This window comes from Ambystoma mexicanum, chromosome 3q (assembly GCF_040938575.1).
Source record: "Ambystoma mexicanum isolate Mex_15411 chromosome 3q, UKY_AmexF1_1, whole genome shotgun sequence".
NCBI classification, from domain to species: Eukaryota; Metazoa; Chordata; class Amphibia; order Caudata; family Ambystomatidae; genus Ambystoma; species Ambystoma mexicanum.
Genome location: NC_090926.1, coordinates 1,145,139,236 through 1,145,164,914, shown reverse-complemented (window position 1 = coordinate 1,145,164,914; position 25,679 = coordinate 1,145,139,236). Strand labels below are relative to the sequence as shown.

The window sequence follows — 25,679 nt, the reverse complement described above, 5'->3', positions numbered from 1 at the left end:
AAAACTGGTTGTGCCCACCAGTCAGGGGAAGAAGCCTCTCCAGCCGGGAGATCTTCTCTGTCGTCGGGAAGTGGTGAGTCTGTTCTGCAGGGCTCCACCGGTGGTGTCGTCGTGGTAGGTCAGCTCAGCTTCTCCCTCGTCGGATTCTCAGGTCCTGTGGCGACTTCTGAAGTTCCAGTCCCCAAAGCCCTGCCGGCTCACCACTTGGGCCAATCACACAAGAGTGTGACTTGAGTTACCAAGGTAACTCAATCCAGGGTGCCTAAACCCCCTCCCACACCCCCTGCGGTACCCAGACAGAGTGGCACTACTTTTGGAGGCTTCTGTGGAGAAGCCTGCCAAAAAGTGGAACAAAGGGCTCGACTTGGGTTGGAGTCACAGAAAAGAACACAAACGCCATTTTAGAATCGAGTCTTGGCAAAAAATACCAACCAGAGAATTAATATTAATTAAATAAACCGCCGGTATGTTCGAGGCTATGAGAATTAAATAATTAAAGTTGGTAGCCTCGAACAATGGGAAAATCCCATAGGAAAATATTTGCGGTCGAATATAAAAAGTAGTTTCCACTGCCACCAGCCAAAACTCGATCAGGGGGGACGGAGACGTGCCCCCTCGACTAACAGACCCCGGGGCAATTGAATTGCCCCGACCAGTACGTCCACAATATGATGGTTTGTACTGGTTTCTGTTAATAATTTGGGACTAGTAAAGCCAATGGTGACTTTACATGCTCTGGGAGACAGTAGTCAGTCCCAGGGTATGGAGCCTATGGTGGGGTGTCACTATGACACCCCTGTGTTACTGCACGGAGGGTGGTGTGTAACACACATAGGAAAAACACATGAGACCCTATGGAGTAAAGGACCCCATAGCCCATAAAACACATTACCAATCACAGGAATACCATGAATCATGTCCAAGAGTGGGAGAAAAAGAGTCTCACTCTTGGCAGGAGGAAAAAAAAACTCCAGAAATCCAGCAAAGCTGCTGGGGGACTCACTAGGTTAGAAAATTCAGCCTAAAGAGAGAATTCTCCCTAACAGTATGAATGTGGGGAAATGAGAAGAAGTGATTGACAACAGCCTATAAAGGCAAGCGGTGGGGGTGGTTGATTATTACTGGAAAAGGGGGGCTACCATGTCTCGCCTGTAGCCATCCTCTCCCCAATCCCCAAGTACCATCCACCCAGGTGATCCTTCCTTGCATATCCACCCCCAGGGTTAAGATCCAAAAGCGATGGCCACCTGAGAAGAGGATCCAAGGGGAGTAGGTGTGAGGATACTCTCTGGTCTCTCACAGAAAACATACTGCTTTTGAATAACATTCACTTAAGCATTGTTCTGCTTTGCAAATTGCCAATTCATATTTGGGAGGAAGGATAGCTCAGGGGTAACGCTTTTGTTTTGGCAGCAAGACAACGCAGCGCAGCACAGTTTTGAATCCAAATTTCGCGCTTGGAAACCACTTGTTGGTATTAAGCACGTTATAAAAGAACAATTATTGTAGTTAATGGACTATGTGAGCCCATTTAAAATATTTATGTTGTAGGTACCAAGAGCTAGAATGTTCTAGGTTGTGGTTCTAGACACAGTGATAGATTTTCCTAGATTGAACTGGGAATATGTGATCCAGGTTCTAGATTCAGTGTCTATTTTCTAGACCATGGTTCTAGTTTATGGGTGCAGTGTATCAGGTTTGTCATGTTTATTCCTGGAAAGTCACATTTCCTCATTCAGCACACGCTTAAGCTAAACGGGGTACCTTGTATTATATGTATTTTGTTTCCCAGCTTTAAATGTTTGCCAAGCGTTCATTTGCAAAGCTTGTTCTGTATATCTATCTGTGCAGCTTGCACTCAGATCGGGAGGGGAACCCTGCAAATCTGTCTCTCACCAAGCACGGAAGAAAGGAGGGTGAATTCTGCACAGCTCTCTCCTCGTGTCTGTGATTGTGTTGTCCGCTCCTCTATGTACCCACCTTTTCTGAAATGATTCCCAGATTGTTTTGGCTGCCTGACCTTCGCCAATAGCTCTGTTTAATTTATTGCGAGAGGACTGGAAGACGACTGGAATGAGTCTTCATGTAAACATTCTCTGCAGGCTCCACAGAGGTGTTTAGCACATACCTTAAGTTTATTCAAGATATATGTCTGAATTATGAATTTATGGCTATTTCAGCATATTGTATTTCAGTGCTGGGAACAAAACCCTACTACCTCCTGCTTTAATGGAGCTTGCTCGCATTTCATGCACTCTAGCTTTATTGTCAGAAGCTGGTTAATTAGGCTATTAAGTGCTGTGTTTCCTGGCTATCAAATCGAGCAATTAAACAGGCCTATTTTGTTTGAGTTTTAAATGGACTACATCTTTGCTGTCTCACTTCTTAAATGTAAAGGCTCCTATCATTATTCATGGGCTGATGCTGGACGTCTTAATTACGCCATTATGTTGACCTGTCCTAACACGTTGGAGAATTGTAATCACTTTTGTTTCAGCACTTGCTTGTGTAACTGAATATCTTTAGACTGCTCTGTATACAGCACATTTTCTGTATTGCTTTAAAATACAATGTCCGCATAGAAAGGGTCATCATGGATGGCCTATGTAGGCTGTTCTACAGCTACTTAAAATGATTTTTAAGGACGTTCCAGTGGAGGGCTGCGAGAGCACACACTCAGTGAGTTGTTTGCTTAGGTACTTACTTTCTGTAGAACTGTCAAAGCCATACTCGTGCAGCTGTTGCATGTTAAAACCACATCTGCGCTGTAATAGCTTTAATGTAAATGCATGCATACTTATTGCCACTGACGTATTTTTAAAAGGGGAACCTTTTATTCCTTTCAGCCGCCAGTGCATATTTTGTGTCTAAGGCTAAATAGGAGAGAGATATTGACATTTACAGCTGTTGTATTGTACGCCTGCTTGTGCAGGGGCAAAGCTAAACGTGCACTCTCTAGTTAGGTCTGCATTAATTTAATATTGCTTCAAAGACTACTACATACACTGTCAGTAATGGTAATTCCCTTCTTTAGATTACTTGCTATTTTGATCTAAGCCTATTGCTTGTTACAAGGGAGATTACATTTTCTCGCACTTAGTTTGATTCAGAAGAACTGTCGTCTTTATTTTGCTTTGTAGGTCTTGACTGCGCGTTGCCAGATTTTGGCCACCTATCAAAGGAATTTGTAGGCAGACGTTTAGGGTATCTTTTTAAGTGAAATCGAGGGCTTCTTCCGTCCATGGTTTGTCACCTGCTTGGTGCCCTGTTCTAATTTCAGAATTTTCGAGTCGCTGAACATCAAAGTAACGATTCTAGAAACCGCACGCTGCGTACATTTCAACTCGCATTTAAACCATCTTGGAGGAATTATTTCACCAAATGGTGAGGTCTATATCCCTAGCTCTGTTATAGTCTCATGTTATCTCTTGACTCTGAGATTGTAGCCTACGACTATGCTACATCTGTGCTTCAGCCTCCGCTTGTGCAGAATATATTGATATTTTAAGAGAAGGTATTCCCTAATATCGATTGGCAGTGTAAATTGTCCGGTGGGATGAAATCCCAGTGTCTTCTCATAAGACCAAGGGTCCTGAACAAGGGTCTCCATGTCCCGGCTCAGTATTTGGCAGGTAGGTTACACCTGCCTGATATGCTCTGCATACAAGGAATCTGAATCTAACCATAATTCTCACTGAGGGTGTTTTTACATATGCATAAAGAACCTCTTTAGCTAATGATATTTGTGTTTTAGTCTGCTGCACCGGTATCATAAAATCTTGATTGATTTTGTACACATTGTATGCACATAACCTGATCTACAGGAATATACTTGTCATGTTATAATGACGAGTATGTACCACCCGCCATTATTTCGAAAATTCCTTCATCAGCACTATCCGAAGGTAAACCTGCTTCTGTGCGTGTTAGTGAAACGCTCATAGTGAATAGTTTTAAACAGGTGTTTGGTCCTGCCTACTGTCGTAAGGGCTCGGACCTTTAGCACACCCAAGGCTTACGCGGCACTGGAGATTTATATTAACAGCGGTTGTATATAGCTGACCGGTATGGCTCCCACGGCTCCCTTTCTTTGTGTTTTAAATTGTTAGAAGGCCTCCTCAGTGAAATGTACACTGCTCTTCGCTAGAGACGGAAAAGACGTATTACTTAACGATATCAAACCATGCTCAGTCTTGGCATGACAAGGTACATCTATCTGCTATGACTTAATGAGGCGATTAGAGAACTCTGAACGCCCCAGATTGGGCGCCAATTGTCACCTGTCTTATTTAATGATCACTCCCACCTACTAGGAAATTTGCCCTTTACGCTCCGCTCAGAATAAGGTCTAGCATTCTTCTAACTCAAAAGAAGAAGCTATTAGCCACTAGACTGACCACAGACAATGTCTCCCCTCTGCCAATTTAGAGCCGATATTATGCTTATGCCACAATGATTAGATTTATAATTGAGGGCCACAAAGATTGTGTCCCTCCCCCAATTATTATCGCAACAATGTACAAACCTGACAGTTTACTCATGGGTTCAGCAATCATTCCACATCACTTCTTGTGTCGCTTCTTAATGCACACACAGGGATAGAGAGAGACAAAGCAGAAAGGCTTCTGAGAGAGGAAAAACTGTAACACTTAACACAGTGCTGTTGATGAGCTTTACACTGTACCATTATATCTGAGTGAAAAAGGACCACCGTTGTACAAAATAAGTGTTGGATCTATCGCTAAATCTACACTTTGTTCACAACACATATGTTACCTCATTCCATCTCACTAATTCAATATGAGATTCAAACGCATCTGTACGCAAAAGGTCCTGTCCATTCACGTTCCTTTCTTTAAGGAAAGACACAACACTTCTAATGTCAAATTACAATGCTCAATTCTCTTGAAGCAATATTGTATGAAACAATATTGTGTATAGGCACTGAAACCTATTCTATTAAACTGAATTAAACCAAAAGCTTGAATCAAAAAGCAATCATATATATCTCAATATATTACAATATTCAATAGAAAGCACATCATCAAAGGGTCAAAGACCAGAATTACACACTATTCTATCAAGCCATAACCATTGCTTCTTAAAGGAAAATATCATAATGCTTTAAGGTGTAGCTCAGAGCTCACACCTCCTGCCTCTCCTGGCATAGCAAAAAGCATCCCTGGTGGGTGGGCAAGCAGCATAAGTATAGTGTCCCTTGCTTGGAATGCCCCCTTATCATGAATGCTGTCAGTTGGTGGGTAAATCCCTGGTGTCGGACTCTAGTTTAGAGGTACAGAAGTACGACCCCATTCTCATTAGGAAGAAGGTAAACAATAGGATTGGTACCTCCCCTCAGCTTGCTGCAGAATTATCAAGTGTCAGCTTCTTGCCGATTCATCTTTAAGGCCTTCATGCCGAATTTTCTGCAGCCCCTAAATGTCCCTAGTTGAAGGACCAACTACACGTTGTGTTTTGTCTTTAGCTTTTAAGCAAAATACTGTTTATTGTAAGGGTATCAAAGAAGGATGTTGACACAAGGGTGACATTTTGGTTGGTAAAATTTTTATTTATCAAATACCAAACCCTCACTATCCCAATCTTCTAAGAGGCGGTTTCCCTGCCTCAAACTAATGCTAACGGATCTGTCAGCATGTCCGTCAAAATCTAACTCCACCCTCCTGTGTCATAACCTAATGTATCCCTTACACTACAACTAAAGAATAAACTAACAGAAAGTTTCTTCTCCGAGAGAATAGCTCCCTTCTCCTGGTATTCGGCTGGTGTTCCCTGAAATATTCTTTGACGAAAGGTTGGCAGGGGGTATGACTCCTTTCACCTGGCTTGTGGTTCTAACAAACCTTTGCACCAGTCAACTTTCAGAACCAGGAGAATGACTCCCTTTGCCTGGCATTGGTTCACACACTGATTATAGTTCTCACCAACGCCAGGGGGAATGTCTCCCTTCCCCTGGCATCTCTTGATGAATGGGCTTTCAGTTTCTACAACTTTCAGAACCAGGAGAAGACTGCACCTTCCAATATAGTTCGCAACAAAGCCAGAGGGAATCTTGAGTGTTGCATAAGGGTTTTCAGTCTCTTCACCAGGAGAGTGACTCCCTTCTTCTGGTCCCAACTCCTTCTCCAGGCCGCAGTGGACTTTTCCCTGCTACTGCAACGAGGATGCTTTCCTCGGATACATGATATACTTATTTTAGTGTCCCAGCCCCTTCTCTGGTGGTCAATGGGTTTGCTGCTGCCACTGCAACGAGGAAGTTCTCCTTGGATGCTTTATGCACTGATGTTGGGGTCCCAGACTCTTCTCTGGTGGTCAGTGGGCTTGCTGCTGACACTGCGACAAGTTAGTTCTCCTCTGATGCTCAGTCCACCCCTCCCAATAGTTTGATTGTTACTACTGGGCAGGCGGAAGCCCATCAAGCCTCTTTCTTCCACCCTTGTCTCCCTTCCGGTCTCTCGTACTTCCCGTTACCTTAATGTCCTACCTTGTCCCTGGAACGAGCCTAGTTTTGTTTCTTATGACCTCTGATTGCCATCACGGATGAAGAGGAATAAACCAGTAAGGACTACCACCGCGACTAGAAATACTCGCAATCTTACTTTGGAAACTAAAGTGTCCTTTTTTTCTCCTCTCATGTTGAATTTAGAGCCTGCAGATCTTTCCCAAAGTTATCAGAAGACTCTCTCTGATGCTGTTAAATCTTCTTGCCCCCTTCAGAATGCAATCATTGCTGCTTAAAAAGCAGAATGCATGGTACTCATCTGAAATCCATGAAATGAAGACCATCAAAAGGTAATGCTTTAGTACGTGGTTTAAATCTAGATCGGTTGAAGACAAAGCCCTTCATAATATAGTGGCGAAAAATCAACAAGTGGCAATTATTAATGACATAAAGTCTGACTACTGGATCTAATACTCAGGAGCTATTCAGAATTCTGAAAGAACTTGAGAATCCCTGTTCTACTGAGCCAAATAAAATTGTTAAGGATAGCGCGTGGTGCACCTCTGTCCAGGATGCCATGTTTGGGAAACTAATTATATAATTATAATATTAAGAGAGCTTTAATTGCAAAAAGAAATTGAGTGTGAATGATCAACTGTTCGGTGACATGGGATCAACAAAGACAGTTGGTTTACCACTCTTGGCGGAGGATCCGATTCCTTTAGAGTTTAGAACTATCTTGGAGGCTGAAATGCTAGAAATTATGACTGCGTGAACTGACCAGTTGAAAGGGGAACGTTTGCTCAGCTGTAGTAGTTAAGGAATGTCTGCCATCATAATACCCTCGATAACAAAATGTGTTAATAGTTTGCTGAGTGCCATGTCCCTGATTGCAATAAGCAATTCTGGATATCACCACTGCTAAAGAAAATCGAAGCTTGATCATACAGTACCTACCAACTATTGTCAAAGAACCAACCAACTATAGGCCCATTACCAACATGCCCTCCTCCTCAAGATCTTGGACCAGACTGCCTATTTGCAGTTCCAGGATTACATGACCACATGATTGATTACATATCTTGGGGAAAAGGAAGGCCGGGTTTCGAGCAGCACATGGTACTGAATCAGCATTATTATTCGATTTGAAATCTAACATCTTATGTTGCATGGATAAGGAACAAGCCACGCTGATCATGATAGACCGTTCTGCTGTGTTTGATTTTGTTGATCATGCTCTCATTACTGATGGGCTTTCGCAGGCAGCAGCTTTTTCGCCATCTGCTTCAGCATGGGTTCATTCCTTATAAATTGTACAGCGAGAGTATACAGTGGGGAAGCGGCAGCGGATCTGGTTAAAATCCAGTACGATGGTCCTCAGGGTTCCTGTTTGTCACCCACATTATATAATGTCTATACCAGGCCTCTGTTTCAGTTACTAGATGACAGAGGGATTAGTTATACCAACTACGTTGACAATATAGTGTCTAATCCCTCTGTCTGGTGTATACGTTAAAGATCCTGAGGTGATAAATACCATCTACTCTTTGATCCAGCATTGGATGAGGTCAACTGGCCTGGCGCTAAATGACTCAAAAACTGAGCTTATTGTAATGGGTACAGCTGTTAAGTTAAGAAAGCTGGGCCCTGAGTATCAACTTTGCAGGCTGCAAATTGCACACTCTGTCAAAAGTTACAACTCTGGGGGTCTGTTTTGACCAGCATATGAATGAGAGCTCAAGCCAACTATCATTTCTTCAGCAGCCTACTACTTCAAATTGCTAAACCAAATCCAGGCATTTCTCAACCGGCAGATCTGTGCTATCATTGCTAGGGCCATACGTGGTACAAAGATAGACTATTGTGGTAGTCTTCATCAAGGCATTTGCAAGGGCGATATGAACAGGCATCAGGTACTACGGAACAGCGCTGTACATTCAGTAGTAGGGTTCAGTAGGCAAGATCACATGCTGCAAGCCAGAGGTGAGTTACACTGGCCCTCGCTGTCTGCTAGGGTTTAATTTCAACTCTTGACCAGGACACACACACATTTGTTTGGTACTAGGCCACCATATCTGAAAGCCTTTCTAGGCTCCCGAATCGAAGGACACTTTGTTCTAACAATAGCAGCATCTAGGTAGTACCTAGGAATAAGTTAGCCCTGGTCACCAAAGGTGCTTTTTATCCTGCTGCTCCCATGCTATGGAACTCTTTGCCTCCTGATTTGAGGGGCATTTCATCATTAGATACCTTTAAATGGTCCCAAAAAATAAGTTTTTTTTCATGAGCTCTGTTCTTTCTATTTATGCCCTGATTTTGGATTGGTGCACCTTATTGTTTTGGATTTGTTATTGCTTCTGCACCCTTATGCCGACGGGCCTGATTTTGGCCCAAAATAAATAATATAAATTACACATGAAAGAAGTCTGAGAAGGATTGTTCTTGCAGGACAAATCCTATGACTATTATGACAATTCCTACGATACCGTGGAAAAGGGTTCAGATTCGACATTGTGGGCTCTGTGAGGAGTCAAGGTACACAAGTATATTGCATGGATTTTTTTTCCCAGGTCGATAGAAGTGCGCTGGGTACAGAATATTGGTACCAAAGACATTTTAGATTTTCTTGAAAGAACGTTTAAAAGGGAAGGGTACCACTCCATTCTGTTGACGGACAGCGGTGTCCAGTTTGTGCCCAAAGAGAGGGAAATGTTTTTAAAGGCGAATGGCATAGAACACCACACCATTTCTGTATACCACCCTGAAACAAATGGTTTGAGAGTTAAGGGTTCTGTGTTTAGGAAAACATACATGGTGCAATTTCAGAGAGGAAAGATTGTGGAGGTAGGCAGGCAATGACACTGTAGTAGCCTACAGATTTACACACTGGCAACAGATTCACTTTCTTTTTTTTATAACACATTTTATTACATTTTGTGCGGTAATACAAAAACATACAAAACGTAACCATATAACTTTGCATACAAAAGGCAGAGTAGTACAATCTGATATGATCTGGATATAAGCAGACGTGGAGACACCGTTGTTGTGAGGAATAGATGCGAACAAGTCAGCAAATGGCCGTTTACGTCTTAGTCTTTCTCAAGCAGCCTCAAAAAGTGACGTTATCGTTCGTGGCCTTGGCAGAGTTGCACAACAAAGCTTGTTGTCCATTCTGGATCTGAGTTATAATGTCTGTTGGAGAGTGGGGGTTAGAACTTTGTCTCTTCTCTTTGAGAATGTCTTTCTTTCTCCCTTTTCTTTCCCTTGGGGTTGTTATCGCCAGCTATTATTGCCTCAGCTATGGAGAGGACACCATTTAAGTTTTGCCCACGCTGCAGGGGCAAATATACTTGGAAAGATAAGCACAAGCTCTGTAATCGTTGCTTACCCCTCGATCACATAGAGAACAGCTGCGCAGCCTGCAAGCTCTTAAAACCCAGGACTCTTAAAGAACGTAGGGTTAAGAGGTGGGCAGACTACGCGATGTCGAAGTCAGTTTCCTCACCCGCTGCCGCTGTTACTGAAAGTGACGAGGAGTGCGATAACTCGACGTCCGTTACGGAAGTCATGAACCCCCAGAAGGAGCGCTCACGCTCCTCGTCGTCCGTCCCCGGCCCCGACGGGCTCGGCTCACGCCCTGCTTATGGGGATGAACACCCCGGCGACAAGGACGCACACAAACCCCATAAGGCTAAACACACTACCCACGGCTCTTCTTCGTCGAGAACGAAGGATCCATCAGCGCCGAAGGGGACGCAGGGCACTCCGGCGTCTACCGCAGACCGTAAAGGTCACAAGCCCCACCCGCAAACGCAGCCGCGACCAGCGATTGGGCTTCCATCTAACACGGGCGCTACCCCAAAAACATCCGACGCAACGCTCCATAGAGCGACCGTCGAGGTACAACGCGCAACGCACACAACGTCGACACCAAAGCCCTCGACGGACAAAATCGTGGCCGAGAGCCTAGCGAGAATTGTCGCCGAAGACGAACGTACGCGGACGACGAAACAAACGTCGAATACCGCGTCGAAAAAACACAAAAGTAGCCAGGAACTGCCCCTTTCTCCAAAGGACGCTTCCGAACTACCTGAAGGCTTTTCAGAAGGAGACGGGAACCTCTCGTCGACGCTGTGGGAGCGTTCGAAACGATTCGAAGGCGAAAACACTAATTTTCCCCCTCTAGACTATTCAGGGGTACCCCATGAGACCCTTGAAAGACTCCATTCTTGCATGGAGAAAATGGAAAGGTTTCTAGGAAACCAAGACCCACCCACTCACAAAAGACAAAGAGAATGGCCACAGGATGACCCTAGAGTCAAGATTCCTAGGCTGGTTGACCTCACTGAGGAGGAGCAATACCTCCAAGAAGATGAGGAGTGTTTGGGTGGAGAAGAAGAGGTAGAACTTGAGGAAGAGGGCTTCGAAGAAGATCCTTACACCACTCCTACAGGGTTTGAAGAGGATACAGCTACCTCGCAGCCCTGGCATTCACCGTCAGTGCAGCCTTGGCAATCCCCATCAGTACATTCAGACCCTGATGCCTTTCTCCCTTCTCCTCTCAAGGATTCACACGGGAACTCCTCTCCCATAGATGACCAACCTTCCCTCAATGCACTATTGCGCAAGGCAGCAGCGCATTTTGAGATTGATACAGGGGAAACTCTTCCAGACATCGACTTTGTAGAAAAAGTCATCAAAGAAAAAGCCCCTGTTAGCCAATCTATTCCTCTCCTGGCTTCTATTAAAAGAAGAATTTCTCCTTCCCTTACTAACCCAGCTCTAGTAAGAGGGGTCAACCCTAGAATAGAAAAGCTCTTCAGCCCTTCATCCTCTGACCCTTTATACATCAGAGGACACTCTATTCCAGACTCCCTTGTGGTTACCAACACAAGAAAAAGAGCAGGGGTGCCACTATCCACTAGTGAAGCACCTCCAGACAAAGAAGGCAAAAAACTCTACGCACTGGGGAAGAGAATCACGACCTCCGCCGCCTTCTCCACTAGAATTGCTAATAACAACTCACTTTTAGCTAGCTACGCAGATGCACAGTGGAACAAGCTGCGCAGCGAAGCAGAGGAAGCACCTGAACCTCTGCGTTCTCGCCTGCTAGCTATAATATCAGAGGGCACACTGGTAAACCAGGGCATCGTTAAAAACTCCCTAGATGCCGCTGAGACGGCTGGCCGCTCCCTAGTTCAGGGAATACTTCTCAAGCGCCACGTTTGGCTACGCAATTCAGGTTTTAAGCCCGAAACCCAAGCCTCCCTCATAAATAAACCCATTGAACAGACGCATCTGTTTGGGAAAGCAGTAGATGAGACCCTAGAACATGCTAAAAAAGAGTTTGATACCATCAAAACTCTTGATCAAATTTCTAGGCCCCCTAACAGGCGAGGCTATGGTAATAAACGCTCCTTTCGTGGCCAAAGACAGCAGCAGAACCAACAACAACAATATTACTCTGGCTCCAACTGGCCCACCAACCAGGGTAACACCCAGTTCAGTCAAAGAGGCCAACGCCGTGGCAAAGGAAGAGGTCGTGGCTCCAGCCCCAGAGGTTCCACGCCCAATACCAGCAAATGACCCGAAAATTCGGGTCCCCTCCCATGCATCACCGGTCGGGGGCCGGCTAACATCGTTCCTTTCAGCATGGGAGGGAATCACGTCAGACCGTTGGGTATTATCCACCATAGCCCACGGATACTGCATCGAGTTCAACGGTTCCCCGAAGTACAAACCCCCACGGAACCGGCGCATGACACCGCAACACCTCTCCATTCTTCTTCAAGAAGTGGAAGAACTACTGAAGAAAGAAGCTATAGAGCCCGTCCCCCTATCACAGGTAACAGAAGGTATTTATTCAGTGTACTTCCTTGTACCCAAAAAGGACTTAACCATGCGCCCTGTATTAGATCTGCGCCCAGCGAACATATTTGTCAAACCCCAAAAGTTTCGTATGGTGACCTTACAGGAGGTAATCCCACTGTTATCACAAGGGGATTACATGACAACACTGGACATGAAAGATGCATACTTTCATATTTTAATGTTGCCATCGCACAGAAAATACCTCAGGTTCAAAATAGAGGACAAACACTACCAGTTCAGAGTACTACCCTTCGGGATAGCATCTGCACCAAGGGTATTCACGAAAGTACTGGCAGTGGCAGCGGCCCACCTGCGCAGATTATCCATCCCGGTATACCCTTACCTCGACGACTGGCTCATAACAGGGGATTCTTACGAAACATGCTTCTCCAATACCCAAAAGACCGTAGACCTTTTGTCCCAACTGGGCTTCTCCATCAACGAAAAGAAGTCCAGCTTAGACCCCAGCCAAACCAAACAATTCCTAGGGGCTCTAATTCGAACAAGGGACGGCCTCGTATTCCCCTCCAACGAGAGGGTCCAAAACATGCTGTTTCAAATTCCCCATTATGTAGCAGGCCGAGAGGTGACGGTACGCAAAGCAATGCGCTTGCTAGGGATGATGGCGTCATGTATTTATTTGGTACCTCACGCGCGCCTGCGCATGCGCCCAATGCAAGAGTGGCTCTACAGCCAGTGGTGTCAGGCCAGCGGACAATGGGACGATCTAGTGGTGGTCTCGCAGGCCTTGGTTCTCTCGCTACGGTGGTGGACAAAAGAAAACCTGTTATTAGGGAAAACTTTTGCCACACCCGCAGTGGAAGCCACTCTAACCACAGACGCATCCCTTACAGGATGGGGGGCTCACCTATCCCATCAAACGGCACACGGAGTGTGGACTCCGAGTTTAGCATCCAAGCATATAAACCTGCTGGAACTACTAGCGGTGTTCAAAGCACTGAAAGCCTTTCAGGAACACTTACAAGGAAAGACAGTGATGGTCCTCACAGACAGCACCACAGCCATGTACTACCTCAACAAGCAAGGGGGCACTCACTCTCCAGGATTGTCCAAGCTGTCCCAGAATATATGGAAGTGGGCTCTCAAACACAACATGTTCCTACTAGCACAACATGTACCAGGGGAACTCAATCTGCTAGCAGACAAACTCAGCAGAGACTTCCCCCTGCCCGAAGAGTACGAATGGCAATTGCACGAAGACATCGTCTTAGACATCTTCACGCAATGGGGATTCCCGGAAATAGACCTGTTCGCAACCCTGGAGAACTCACAATGCCAAAGTTACGCCTCCAGGTACCCCCAGAACCAGTCCAAGGGGAACGGTCTGTTGATTCAATGGTCAGGGAAATTTGTTTACGCCTTTCCCCCGACTCCCCTTCTCAACAAAGTGGTGCACAAGATGCACCAGGAGCAGGTTACCATGATACTAGTGGCCCCAATGTGGGCACGGCAACCTTGGTTCGCTCACTTGATGGAGATGTCCCTATCTCCCCCAGTGAAACTTCCCTGCCCGTACAACATGCTGTCACAAGACAAGGGCAGGACACTGCATCCATGCCCTCAGACCATGAACTTAGCAGCCTGGCTCCTGAGATCATAGAATTTGGACATTTACAACTCCCACAGAGATGTATGGACATCCTCAGGGAAGCCAGAAAACCTAATACTCGACACTGCTATTCTAGCAAATGGAAAAGATTCGTTATCTGGTGTAGAGGTACTAGCATCAACCCAGTTGACTGCTCTCCTACTGACATTATTCTATACTTGACCCATTTACTGGATTCAGGTTTAGTATTCAATTCCATTAAAGTCCACCTAGCGGCACTTTCTGCATACACCACTTCCCAACTTAAAGTGTCGTGGTGGAAGATACCAGTTATCAAAGCCTTCATGGAGGGGGTAAAAAGGATACACCCTCCGATAGCTAACCCAGCTCCCGGATGGGACTTAAATGTGGTACTTTCCAGACTCATGGGCCCTCCCTTCGAACCCATGCACAAGGCAACTCTTAAAGATATCACCCTTAAGACTGCTTTCCTAATAGCTATCACCTCCATTAGGAGAGTAAGTGAACTACAGGCTCTTTCTGTACTAGACCCCTTTGTAACAGTTCACAAAAATAAAGTGGTTCTACGCACACACCCAAGGTTTGCACCTAAATTCATCTCGAAATTTCATGTAAACCAAACTATAGAACTACCAACGTTCTTTCAAAACCCTTCCAGCTCGGGAGAAAAAAGTCTGCATACACTAGATGTACGCAGAGCTGTCATGTTCTACATGGAAAGAACCAGACCACTGAGAAAGACTAATCAGTTCTTTGTCTCGGTGGCAGCAGGAAGAGAAGGAGATGCGGTCTCAAAATCCACTATATCTAGATGGATTGTTCAATGCATCACTCTCTGTTACACTCTTGCTAAGAGAGAACTACCCTTCAAGCCAAGAGCACATTCCACTCGAGGCACTGGGGCTTCCATAGCATTCATTGCAAATGTTCCCCTTGAGTCCATCTGCAAAGCGGCTACCTGGAGTTCTGTGCACACCTTTACAAAACACTACTGTCTAGATGCACACTCTAGATCTGACTCCCAGGTGGGACAGGCAGTATTAAGACATCTTTTCTCTACTGTTCCTTCTCATAACCCACCGCCAACTCCGGGTACTGCTCGCTAGTCTATGCACAGCATGTGATTCTAAGCAGATTAACAAACATCAGAAGACAATGCATTACTTACCGTAAAAGCATTTCTGATGGTTGTATCTGCTTAGATTCACATGCGCCCACCCTTCCTCCCCGCTCGGATGGAAGGAACATAGACTTCCTTTATATCTCTCTTTTCTGTACTCACTCACGTCTATAAGGCTCCCTCAGGGCAGAAAAATACAAACAGAGGGACCTCGACGCGTGAGGGATTGTGGGTACAACGCACGTCACTATAGGGATAGTGTTACAGACACGCCTTGTCGACGTCCCCTTTTCGACTACGAAAAACAAAATGCAATACTCCGCAGTGACCACTGGATGTCGGACCTATGCACAGCATGTGAATCTAAGCAGATACAACCATCAGAAATGCTTTTACGGTAAGTAATGCATTGTCTTCCCATTTACCCCAGATTCTATCTGCTTTGTCCAGACAGCCTCTAGCTTGGTAGACTCGGCGGTCCATTAGGATGATGGCGTCCACATCTGACATCCATTGGTCATATTTCGGGGTAACTTCTGAGCCCCACAATTGCACAATGTTCCTTTTGGCAATTCCTGTTGCTGATGAGAAAAGGAGCTTTTCGAAGCGAGGCATGTCTACTGCATCTTCAATACCCAAAAAAAGGAGTTTAGGGTCTGTTGGGATCGGGCAGCACATAACTTTAGTGAGTCTTTCGCTGCACTTATGCCAGAAGTGTTGTATATGTGAACATTGCCAGAGGATATGATAGAAGGTCCTTTCTTCCTGTTTGCAGCATAGGCATTTGGGGTCGGTCGTTTTGCCCCAATTATACAAAGCCACTCGGGGATAATATATCCTATGAAGAATCTTCAATTGAACAAGTCTGATTCTTGCAGAGATGGCAGAGTCTCTAGGATACATCAGAGTTGAGATCCAGTCTTCAGGTAATATTGGGCCCACATCACATTCCTATTTCATCTTCAGATTCAGCAGCTCTTTTGTGGCAAATGAGGAGATAGCGTTGTACATAGTAGACATGACCTTGTTATTCACACTGTCCGCCATTTGGGCCCTATGTAAGGTGAGTGCATGTTGTAGTTGTCCATAGTGAAAGTGTTCAGTGTCCGGGAGACCATATGATGCCACGAGCTCGGGGAACTGTATCAACTGCTCGTTCACGAATACCTGCAGAATGGTCAGTATGCCGGCTGTTACCCAGTTTGGCCATTTCGGGAGATTGCTGAGGCTCGAGAGGTGAGCATTGTTCCAGATGGGTTGGACTGGGGTAATTTTGTTGTCCCATCCTTAGTGTTTGTGTACTTCCTTCCACACCAGGGCTGTATGTGTTACTATTGTACGTTCAGGAGGGCGAGTCTGTTTACAGTAGAGGCTTTCAATCGGGGACATGCCGTGTCGTGCAGCTAATTCAGCTTTTATATGGGGAGTGGACGGGTCTCCGTGCAATATATCATTGACTGTCGCCATCTCTGTCGCTCAGTAGTAGATCTGGATGTTGGGAAGTCCTATTCCCCCCTCCCAGACTGAGCGTTGGAGGGTTTTGAGGGCAATTCTCAGGCGTTTCCCATCCCAAAGGAGTTTACGTGTTGTTCCATCTATTCTACGAAACTCTTCAGTGGGGACATGGAGAGTGGCGTTTTGAAGGATGTATAAGAACCAGGGTAGGGCCAGCATCTTAAATGGCGCCGCTCTGCCTAGCAATGTCAGTGGCAGTGCTTGCCAGTGGGCTGCATCTTGCTAGTATCTTTTAACTAGTGGATGCAAGTTTTGTTTTACATAGATATTCAGCCCATTGGAGATTAGAATGCCCAGGTAGCGGAACTGAGTGGTTTCTACTTGATATGGGAAGCCTGATGCTGGTATGCAGTCTACCCCTTTTACCGGAAACAGCACAGATTTGGACCAGTTTACTCTGAGTCCACCGAAGTTTCCATAGTTAGTAGTTGCGTGTGCGTGGACACTGGGCAGGAGGTCGCTGGGTCGCCCAGGTATACTAAGAGGTCATCCGCATAGAGGGATATCCTATCTTCCCAGCTCGGCCCCCATCTGAAGCCAGTCCACATGGTGGTGTCCCGCAGAAGGACTGCCAGTGGTTCCATTATTAGTGCAAACACCATTGCCGAGATTGGGCAACCTTGTGTGGTTCCTTTCCCCAATAGGATATTACGTGAGGGCCATCCGTTTACTCTGACCTCCGCCGTTGGATTATTGTAGAGGAGTTGTACCCATTTCATGAACGGCTCCCCAAATTGCATCTTGCGCATAATTGCCCAAAAGGCCTCCCAGTAAACTGAATCGAATGCTTTTTCGAAATCTATGGCCAACAATGCGAGTGATTGTTGCAAAGCAGGTGCTCTCTCCAGCGCCAGGTGCAGCCTGCGAATGTTCATTCTCATGGACCTTTGAGGCATGAAGCTGCATTGGTCAGGGTGGATCAGTGACGGAATGACCAATTGTAGCCTGTTGGCTAGTATTTTGGCTAGTATTTTGGTTTCTCTGTTGATTAGGGATATGGGTCGGTAGGAGGTGCATTCCTAGACGGGTTTGCCCTTTTTGGGGATCACTACGATGGTGGCTTTACGGAGGTCTGGTGGGAGTTCGCCCTTGGCTAGGCAGTGTTCGAACATGTTGAGCAGGTGCGTGGGTATATTTAGATGGTTCAGCTTTTTCCAGATGTCAAGTGGGTACCCATTGGGACCTGGGGTCTTGCCTGTTTGGAGTTGGGCAATGGCTGTTATTTCGTCAGCCGTAATTTTGTTGTCTAGACTGGTAGCGTGTTCTGTGGTAAGTGTTCGGAGGTCAATGTCATTCAGTATGGTGCTGACTGCAGCGTTGATGGGGGGTTTGTAAAGGTCCTCATAGAATTCTGCAAAACGCTCTGCAATCTCCGCATCGGAGCAGACAAGATCTGCATTCGAGGTTCTGATGCACTTCACCTTCTGTTGTCCTTCTTCACGTTTTTCCAGCCACGCAAGCATTTTGCCTGCTTTTTCCCCCATTTCGTACAGACGTGCTTTCATAGCAATGTGTGCCTTTTTGGCACAGTCTCAGATTCAGTTTCTTAACAAAAAGGACTTTATTTTCTGTCAGGATGGATTAAGGCCTAATTTGCCCTGTGCTTAATTGGGATTTCCCAACCTTAAGAAACTAAGGATAGTCTGAGTCAGTAAGTTCAATTTAAAAGTCTGGCTGTGTCCAAAACATATACCTTCCCTCACAACTAAACATATACAGTGTGTAGAGATGGCAGCGCCAAAAGAAACAGTGTTCAAAATGAGGTTCTGAGCTTCTTCTAGCACAGGCATGGTTCAGCTTCCCCGAGTTCAAATAGTTTCACAAAGATAAACGCACTTGGGGATTTCCTTCCACAAGTGTAACACAGTTCCGGGATATCTGAGGGTTCCCATTCCCAAGTTCAACCCAGTTCCACACGGTTCAAGTCTCTTGATTCTCACCAATATTGTTAGCTTCACTTTACACTCCTTTTGACTCGTATCAAAAAGTTGCTTCATCACTTGTATCACACACGGTCCACCCATAACGGGTCACGCAACCAATATCCCTGGGCACTTTGTGATGCTCTTTGTTCTTCTTGATTAACTCTGGTTGTTTCACCTAGTACCAATATTAGGATTAAACTTAAGGCTGTGGTTTCCCTTTAGCAGTTTTAGGGCTTAATAACCATTTGTGTATTGACAATCTTTTGGCTTTCCCACAACTTGCATTTGTCATGTTCTGTGGTGTATGTTTTCTACCACCTTGCATTCACCTTGCTCCTCTGAGTTCAACAACTTGTCTTTTACACTTGCTTTTCATTCAGTTCAAAAATATTCATGACAGTTCTCACTTTGTTTCTCAATGCTTTCAGCAGATTTCACTCCTTTCAACATAGGTTATTCGTTTCCCACTTGTGCTATCATTTCACATGATTTCCATATATTCTCTTTAGTTCAGTATTCAATATATGCCTTTGTATTTCCCAAAATACTTGGCACCTTTTTTGATGATTAATTTGTCCTTCATTGTACTTCCCAAAACACTTGGCAACATATTCACGATTCATTATTTCTCCATTCAAGTTCCAAACCCCCTTCTTATAAGCTTTTGGCTGTTTGCAAACATTAAATGTCTTAGATATGCCCCCGAGCACCCCAGTACAAGTTTTCCCTGTCTCGCACTCACCAGAGCTGCTCTGCTTCGTGCCATTCTCCGCCCTGCTTTCTACTCCCAGATAGCACCAAAACCCTATGAAGCAAGAGGGAGGGGACGATTCATTCTCGTAGGGAAAAGGGGGGGGGATAGCATGTCTCACCTGGAGACATCCTCTCTCCACTCCCCAAGGTCCCTCCACCCAGGTGATTCCATAACCCCCCACCCCCACATATCCACCTCCCCCCTGCATATCCACCCCCAGGGTCGGGATCTAAAAGTGATAGGCCTTTCCCTGGCCACCTGAGAGGAGGAATTTGGTGGAAAAGAAGTAAGGACACCCTCGAGTTCCTCGCACACCTCATTCCACTACAGGGATGTCTCTTTGAGATGCTTAAAGGTAGAATGCCCAATTATGTCCTGGCTGGATGGGTAGGGCCACTAAGGTAGAATTGGAAAATTTTCATGAGCCAGTTAGAGAAAGACAGGAAAGTAATATAGTGCTATATGATACATAAAGCAGCAAAACAATGCATCTTCCAAGAACGTGAGTGAGTAAGTATCAAACTCTACATCCCGGGTTGCAAAGGCGAGGGTTGAGCTGGTCTCAGTTTATTAAAGTAATACAAGTTGTACATGGGGCGGTTAAAACATCAGATTTAAGAGTGTGGAACATGAATAGATTGAGTAACAGCAAAAGTTGTGTGACAGGGAGAAGTTGTCCAAATGATGAGTGGTACTATGAGAGATGGTTACGAGTCAGGAAAAGTTAACAAGAGTAGGAGAAACAATTTCCCACAACGGGACATACTTACTAATTTAAGTGAACGCTGCTTAAACAATTCCATGGATAGCAGACCCAGAAGGGAGCGCCGTAGACCTACCTATCTTAGTGATATGTACATTAAAAGTAAGTAGTTATCCTAAGTCCCTTTTAGTTAAGGACTTTAATAACTGCTCTGTCTCCTATAGAGCTGTAGTTATAAACCCTACCTTCCATTACCAAAATAAGTTAGGTTGTTAATTCTTGTATTTGTATAGTTTTGTCCATGTTATAAGTATACTTATTGTTGTTAATATATATGCATATGTTCACTGAGTAAGGGAGATGTGTGGTATTCTCTTGGAACCTGGAACACCAGCTTGTGCTCGATGTTCCAGTTTCCAGGTGAGATGGAGAGAGTGAGCCGTTGGAGTTGGAGAGCAGAGCCGTTGGGCCTAACCATATATTAATACAACTCTTAGCTTATTGATTAATGGCTATTCCTTCAAGACCATTTCAAAAGTATAGGACGAAAACGCCCCTAAGAAAGAAATCATGTTTAACCCATTAGTCACTAAAATATTTGATTTTACAATCTTTACAAAAATTGAGCTGCCATATGCCACAGACTGTGCCACAGACTGCCTTTTCTCTCTATGCAAAAATGTTCATGTTATCTATGTCATGGATTTATTTATGAATATTGTTCTAAAATTGTTGAACGAGATGTTACTGTCACCATTTTCTATTGTTTTCTTTCCTCTGCAGCCTGATGTGCGAGAAGAGAATTTTCGAAACTGTGAACAGTTCTCAGCACCCATTCCTCGTCAACCTCCTAGCATGCTTCCAGACAACAGACCATGTTTGCTTTGTGATGGAGTACACTGCTGGTGGTGACTTGATGATGCACATTCACACAGACGTCTTCTCTGAACCCAGAGCCATGTGAGTATGAAAACTAAAGCTCCAAATTTGTTGGTGACCTATCTTACACATTGCCCGTTATAGTTTTCATTATATGCTAGCATATGATCACTGTATTCAAATGTGCAGCCAACCGGCTGGATGAGAGGATATTTATCAAATAGAACATTCTTCCATTGGGTGGTGTAGATTTGTTGGAATAGTTTTCGTTTTTAGGGGCCGATGAATTGGTGTTGATCACGTGGAAGGGCTTGTGTCAGAATGTTTTGTGTACAAGGAGTGGACTTTATCAGTTACATCCACCCAAAGAACATGCTGAATCAGAGGGCTTTATGTTCTGTTTATTTCATTGTTTGCATATATATAGAATAGTTTGCATAAATATAGACACAGTTGACTACCACATTACACATAATTAGGAAAGTGTTGAGGATTGTTTCAGGCTAATGTCCTAGCTAAGGGATCCTGAACAGTTCCAAAATGTAATATCGAATTAGACAGCTGGGATAGCATTTACAGGATGAAAGGATGTTACCAATTCGGAAGGGCAAGTAAGTCAAGCCTCCTGATGGCTTTGTTTTCTAAGAATTAAGCCTTCAGGGTTATATCAAAATCCATTATTAGTAAATCCGACATTATGGTGTAAGCAATAAGAACAGCCAAAAGACATGACAAGCAGCAATTTGAGAATTGTTTAATTGGCAACTATCGAAATAGGTTTAACAAGCAATGGCTGCTGAAGGTCATTGACAGTAACAACAAGCACTTTGGGGCAATAACATATTACAAAGCATACTGAAAACCTGGCCATGGTAAACCCTATCGCTGCGATGGAATGGACCTTGTTTTGGAACTAAACTTCTTTTTTAAATTTGTAGCCAAGCCTTAACAATTCAATATGGAAGGGACTTTTTGTGAGGACGGGCTTGTATGAAATATATTAGCGTAAAAAAACTCACAGGCACTGGGTCCAGACTGGCTGGTAAAACATAGTGCTGAAATCCAAACCGTCGTACTGGACAGCATTACTGGTAGATTTGTTAGATAGCATGCCAAAGCAGCACTGTTAAAAAACCTGGTGCCATTCAATTTAGTTTCAGATACATAAAAAGGACCCTAAGGACTTTAAATGTATTGCCCTTCACAATGTTGCCAGTAAATGTTTTGTATCTGTAATATTAAAGTAATGACAAATTATGGGATCTGTGATGAATCCTGCTCAGTCCTCACAAAGACCCTACCTAAAGTCTCCTCCCAGTTGGCCTGGGGAAGGCAGCTGTTAACTGATCCTGACCCTGGCAGTGTTATTAGCCAGGAAGATCACCTAAGAGGATAAGGGTCTCAGAGGGCACAAGAGGACTTCATCGGGAGAGATGTGGTATTTGCCTTCCTCATAGGAATACATGTCCGTACTACCTGAATATGTAATGAATTGCTGTCATACAGAAGTTTTCTTTCCCAAAACGAATTACTTTGATGTTGATTTAAACTATCATAATCCATCATTTTTGGAAATAAGACCCCTCCAATAAAACCATCCACAGACATGGTTAAAGTCCCCTTAATCCACAGTGGTATGCTAAAAACAAATCTCCAAATATTAACATCTTGCAATTTAAAAACCTTACATCTGTTGTGAATCAGAACCACTCATTAAGTCCTTGTAAAACTCTTGCAGATGATGTAATTAAGAATCCAAATGAGAATAATACATTTGGAAATAACAGTCAAAACGGAAAAGGGGATTTGTACATTGAGGACTTCAATTCCCACAATGCTCAAAGTACTTGGACGAAGAAGAGGGATGCAGAGGCTCAAGATTGCAAGTGGCAGTGGAATTGCAGTAATGACCAACAACTGAGGAGGACTGGGAGGTATAAATGGCCCCATTAGGTGCAGGCAATGGAGAGTATCAGAGAGAGCAGTAGTCAAGGTGGACTGCATGCCGTAACTCCACGTTGCATTTGAAATTGAAGGAAACTGTGGGAGATACTGGAGCTGATGTGATTTGCAGATTGAAGGCTGGTTCTGAGAGGGTGGGGGGGTCTCGCTTCAATGACCCTGTCTACAGAGCTTGCAGAGCGGGAAGCGTTGCTTGTGAAAGGTTTCCCCAAGGTAAAGTGGACCGTGGTGGCAGGCGAACACCCGGGTGTCCCTGGAGCTAGGAGCATTTCATTCCTGACGCGCGTGAGCCGTGGGAAGCGGAAGGAAGCAGGTTTTCCGAGAAGCGTGAAGCAGAGAAGGCAGAGAACTTGGAGGCAGCGGACGTGTGTGCAATATCTGGTGAGTTGCTTTTGAATGCCGAACTGATGTCAAGAGAGGCGCATAACTTGAATTGAATGTGACAATCACAAGTGTGGAATAAACCGCACCAATGTGTTCCATGTCTTCCTGTTAGGGTGAATTCTCGGAAATGTGCGAACTCCTCTCCACCTTAGAGACCCCCTGCAATTTTGTTGGACTCTAGGACTTTTGCATTTTTAACCTGGAGAGAGTGAGACCTTTTTCCACTCGCTCATGTATTTTAATCTGATTTTAAACAGTGTGTTTCTTTTGGTTGTGGAGTCTGACAAACTCCATAGGCATCATCTTTTACATTGTCGCACAGCACCATCAGTGCAATGGCACAGGGAAGTCTTTCAGATTTCTCTAAGGTTTTAACACCTTATCTTGGATAAACTACTGTTTCCAAGCACGGTGAAGTGAGATGTACTTTACTTACATGTTTTAACTTTCTAGACCCATCACACACTACAATAGGCTGCTGGAGGGGTTACTTAGTATCCCATTTGTCTAGTTTCTCATGTAACCTTTTTATGTTACCCTTTCTTCAATATATGGCTGGTGGCAGTGGTTTACATTTAACTATCGTGGTGTGCTTTTACTGCGGGCTGCGTTCACAGCTGCAGTAAAGCATCCAAAGGTGCCATTTTTGTCAAAAAGGCCCGGTCTTCTTTTTTTCTCCATTTCTTTGTGGAAAGGTCCGTCTTGAGATTTACTCTGCGCTCCAAACCAGGTTTGGTCCCTTTGTTGGTTTTACCTTTGGCGGGATTCACAAGTGAAACCCGCCTCGGGCTCCAGGGTGTCTGGTGAGGCAAGAAGCGAGGGAGGTGCCCGAAACTCCCTTTGCTTAGTCGCCTAGGAGACAGGAATGAACTCTTAGGGGATTGGCAAGCTGGCTGTCCGCCAAGGACAGCCACCCTGCTGGGGGACTGACCGCTAGGCTTAAGATAATGGGAAAACCTGCATAAAAGGCGAGGCTTTTTGGCTTGGAAGGCAAGTCGACCACTGGATGAAGGAATTTGAAGAAGAACTTGGAAGAGATGCATGCTGCAACTCCTGGACTGTTGGTTTGCCCGGTGAAGCCCTGCTGCTGTGCTGAAGCTACGAATTTGTCTCGACTGGAGAAATCCCTGCATGGACGACTTCTCCCCTTGAGTTGTTGGGACCGATCAACTCCAAAATAAGCCACCTGGACATCCTATCGAAGCTAGTTGAATTTCCACTGCAGTTGCTGCTGGCACCGAATAATCAGGGAGAAGAACACCAGATTGTGTGTTGCTTTTAAGCTGGACAAGAGCTCCAGGAAGATCCTCAGGACTCCCTGGAAGCAGGACTGACTGAGCCTGAACCACCTCACCAGAATGCTGGACCCCAAATGCAAAGAAAGCACATCTCGACAGCCAGGAACCACAGTGTTGCTATTTGCGGTAGATGCGAGGAGCTGCAACACTGAAGTGCCACTTGTTTGAGGATTGCCGGTTGCAGTCGGTGACCATCCCATTGCAGTGCAAGAGTCCACACAAGTCCTCCATCTTGTCCCCATGAGTGAGGCCCAGGAACCCCAGGATCTGCAGAGCTGCACAGGAACAGAAGCCATCTGCGGCACTTTTCTTAAACCTAAAGGTTTACCTTTATTTTAGTTGGTTAACTTAAATTAACCTTTCAAAACACATTTTTACGTAAAACTTCAAATTACAATTCACATCACATTAGGAAGAGACAAATGACAACTTAGGAAAATGAAAGAGAAAAGAGAAAAAAAAAGATAAAATATGAAAAACCACAAAGTAAAAGGCAAAGAAATACAGAGGTCAATAAAGCAAAATACTTAACAAACTCAATTTGAGCGTAAAACCACACACAAATTAGAAATAAAACCTGAACATGTGTAACATCTAATACCTCAGAATAAAATCACTAAATAATCAGTCTATAGGCAATACTGCACTTAAAAATGGCATAGTGGCTATTCTTAATGAGATTTTAGGGGTGGCAAATAATTCATACCATAATTCATCATCAGACCGCATTATATGATGTGTTTGAGTTAACTTATGGAGGATAATTTTCCTTTGTTTTCTTAAGGCAACACACACAATTAGTATGTGGTTTAATGTCTCTTCCATTCCATCAATTTTACAAAATCGACAGTACGATGCATCAACATGGATTGGACCCCTTCTTAATTTAATAAGATTTGAATAGATGGCCATAAATTCATGCGAAATCTTAGAATTTGACTTCTAGGTGTATATGACTGGCACTTCAGTAGATAGTCAGCTATTGGCCAAAATGTTTTATAACCAAAGGATGCTCTGTCGAAGTCTTTTTGCAACAAGCTTTTCTGTTGGGTATGATGCCAATCTAGTTGATATAAAAGGTCTAGCGAGATATTTGCTTCAGCCAGATCAAAAATGACACACACTCTCCAGTTTTCTGGAAAAGAGTGTGGCGAGAGCAAAAGAGTTTGCCAATATTGTAAGCAAATTGTTTGCAGCAAGACCCAATAAGCATT

General features: G+C 44.5%; 1 protein-coding gene across 4 annotated transcripts in view; it reads left to right on the top strand.

The window, feature by feature from the left end:
* LOC138447689 (serine/threonine-protein kinase N1-like) overlaps positions 1 to 25,679 on the top strand; it is a 1,645,716-nt gene that overhangs the window by 1,397,648 nt on the left and 222,389 nt on the right. For all 4 annotated transcript variants that reach the window (XM_069603962.1, XM_069603960.1, XM_069603961.1 and 1 more), the window contains one exon: positions 20,726 to 20,902. In XM_069603962.1, coding sequence (XP_069460063.1) covers positions 20,726 to 20,902 — 177 coding nt within the window. The remainder of the gene's footprint in view (positions 1 to 20,725; positions 20,903 to 25,679) is intronic.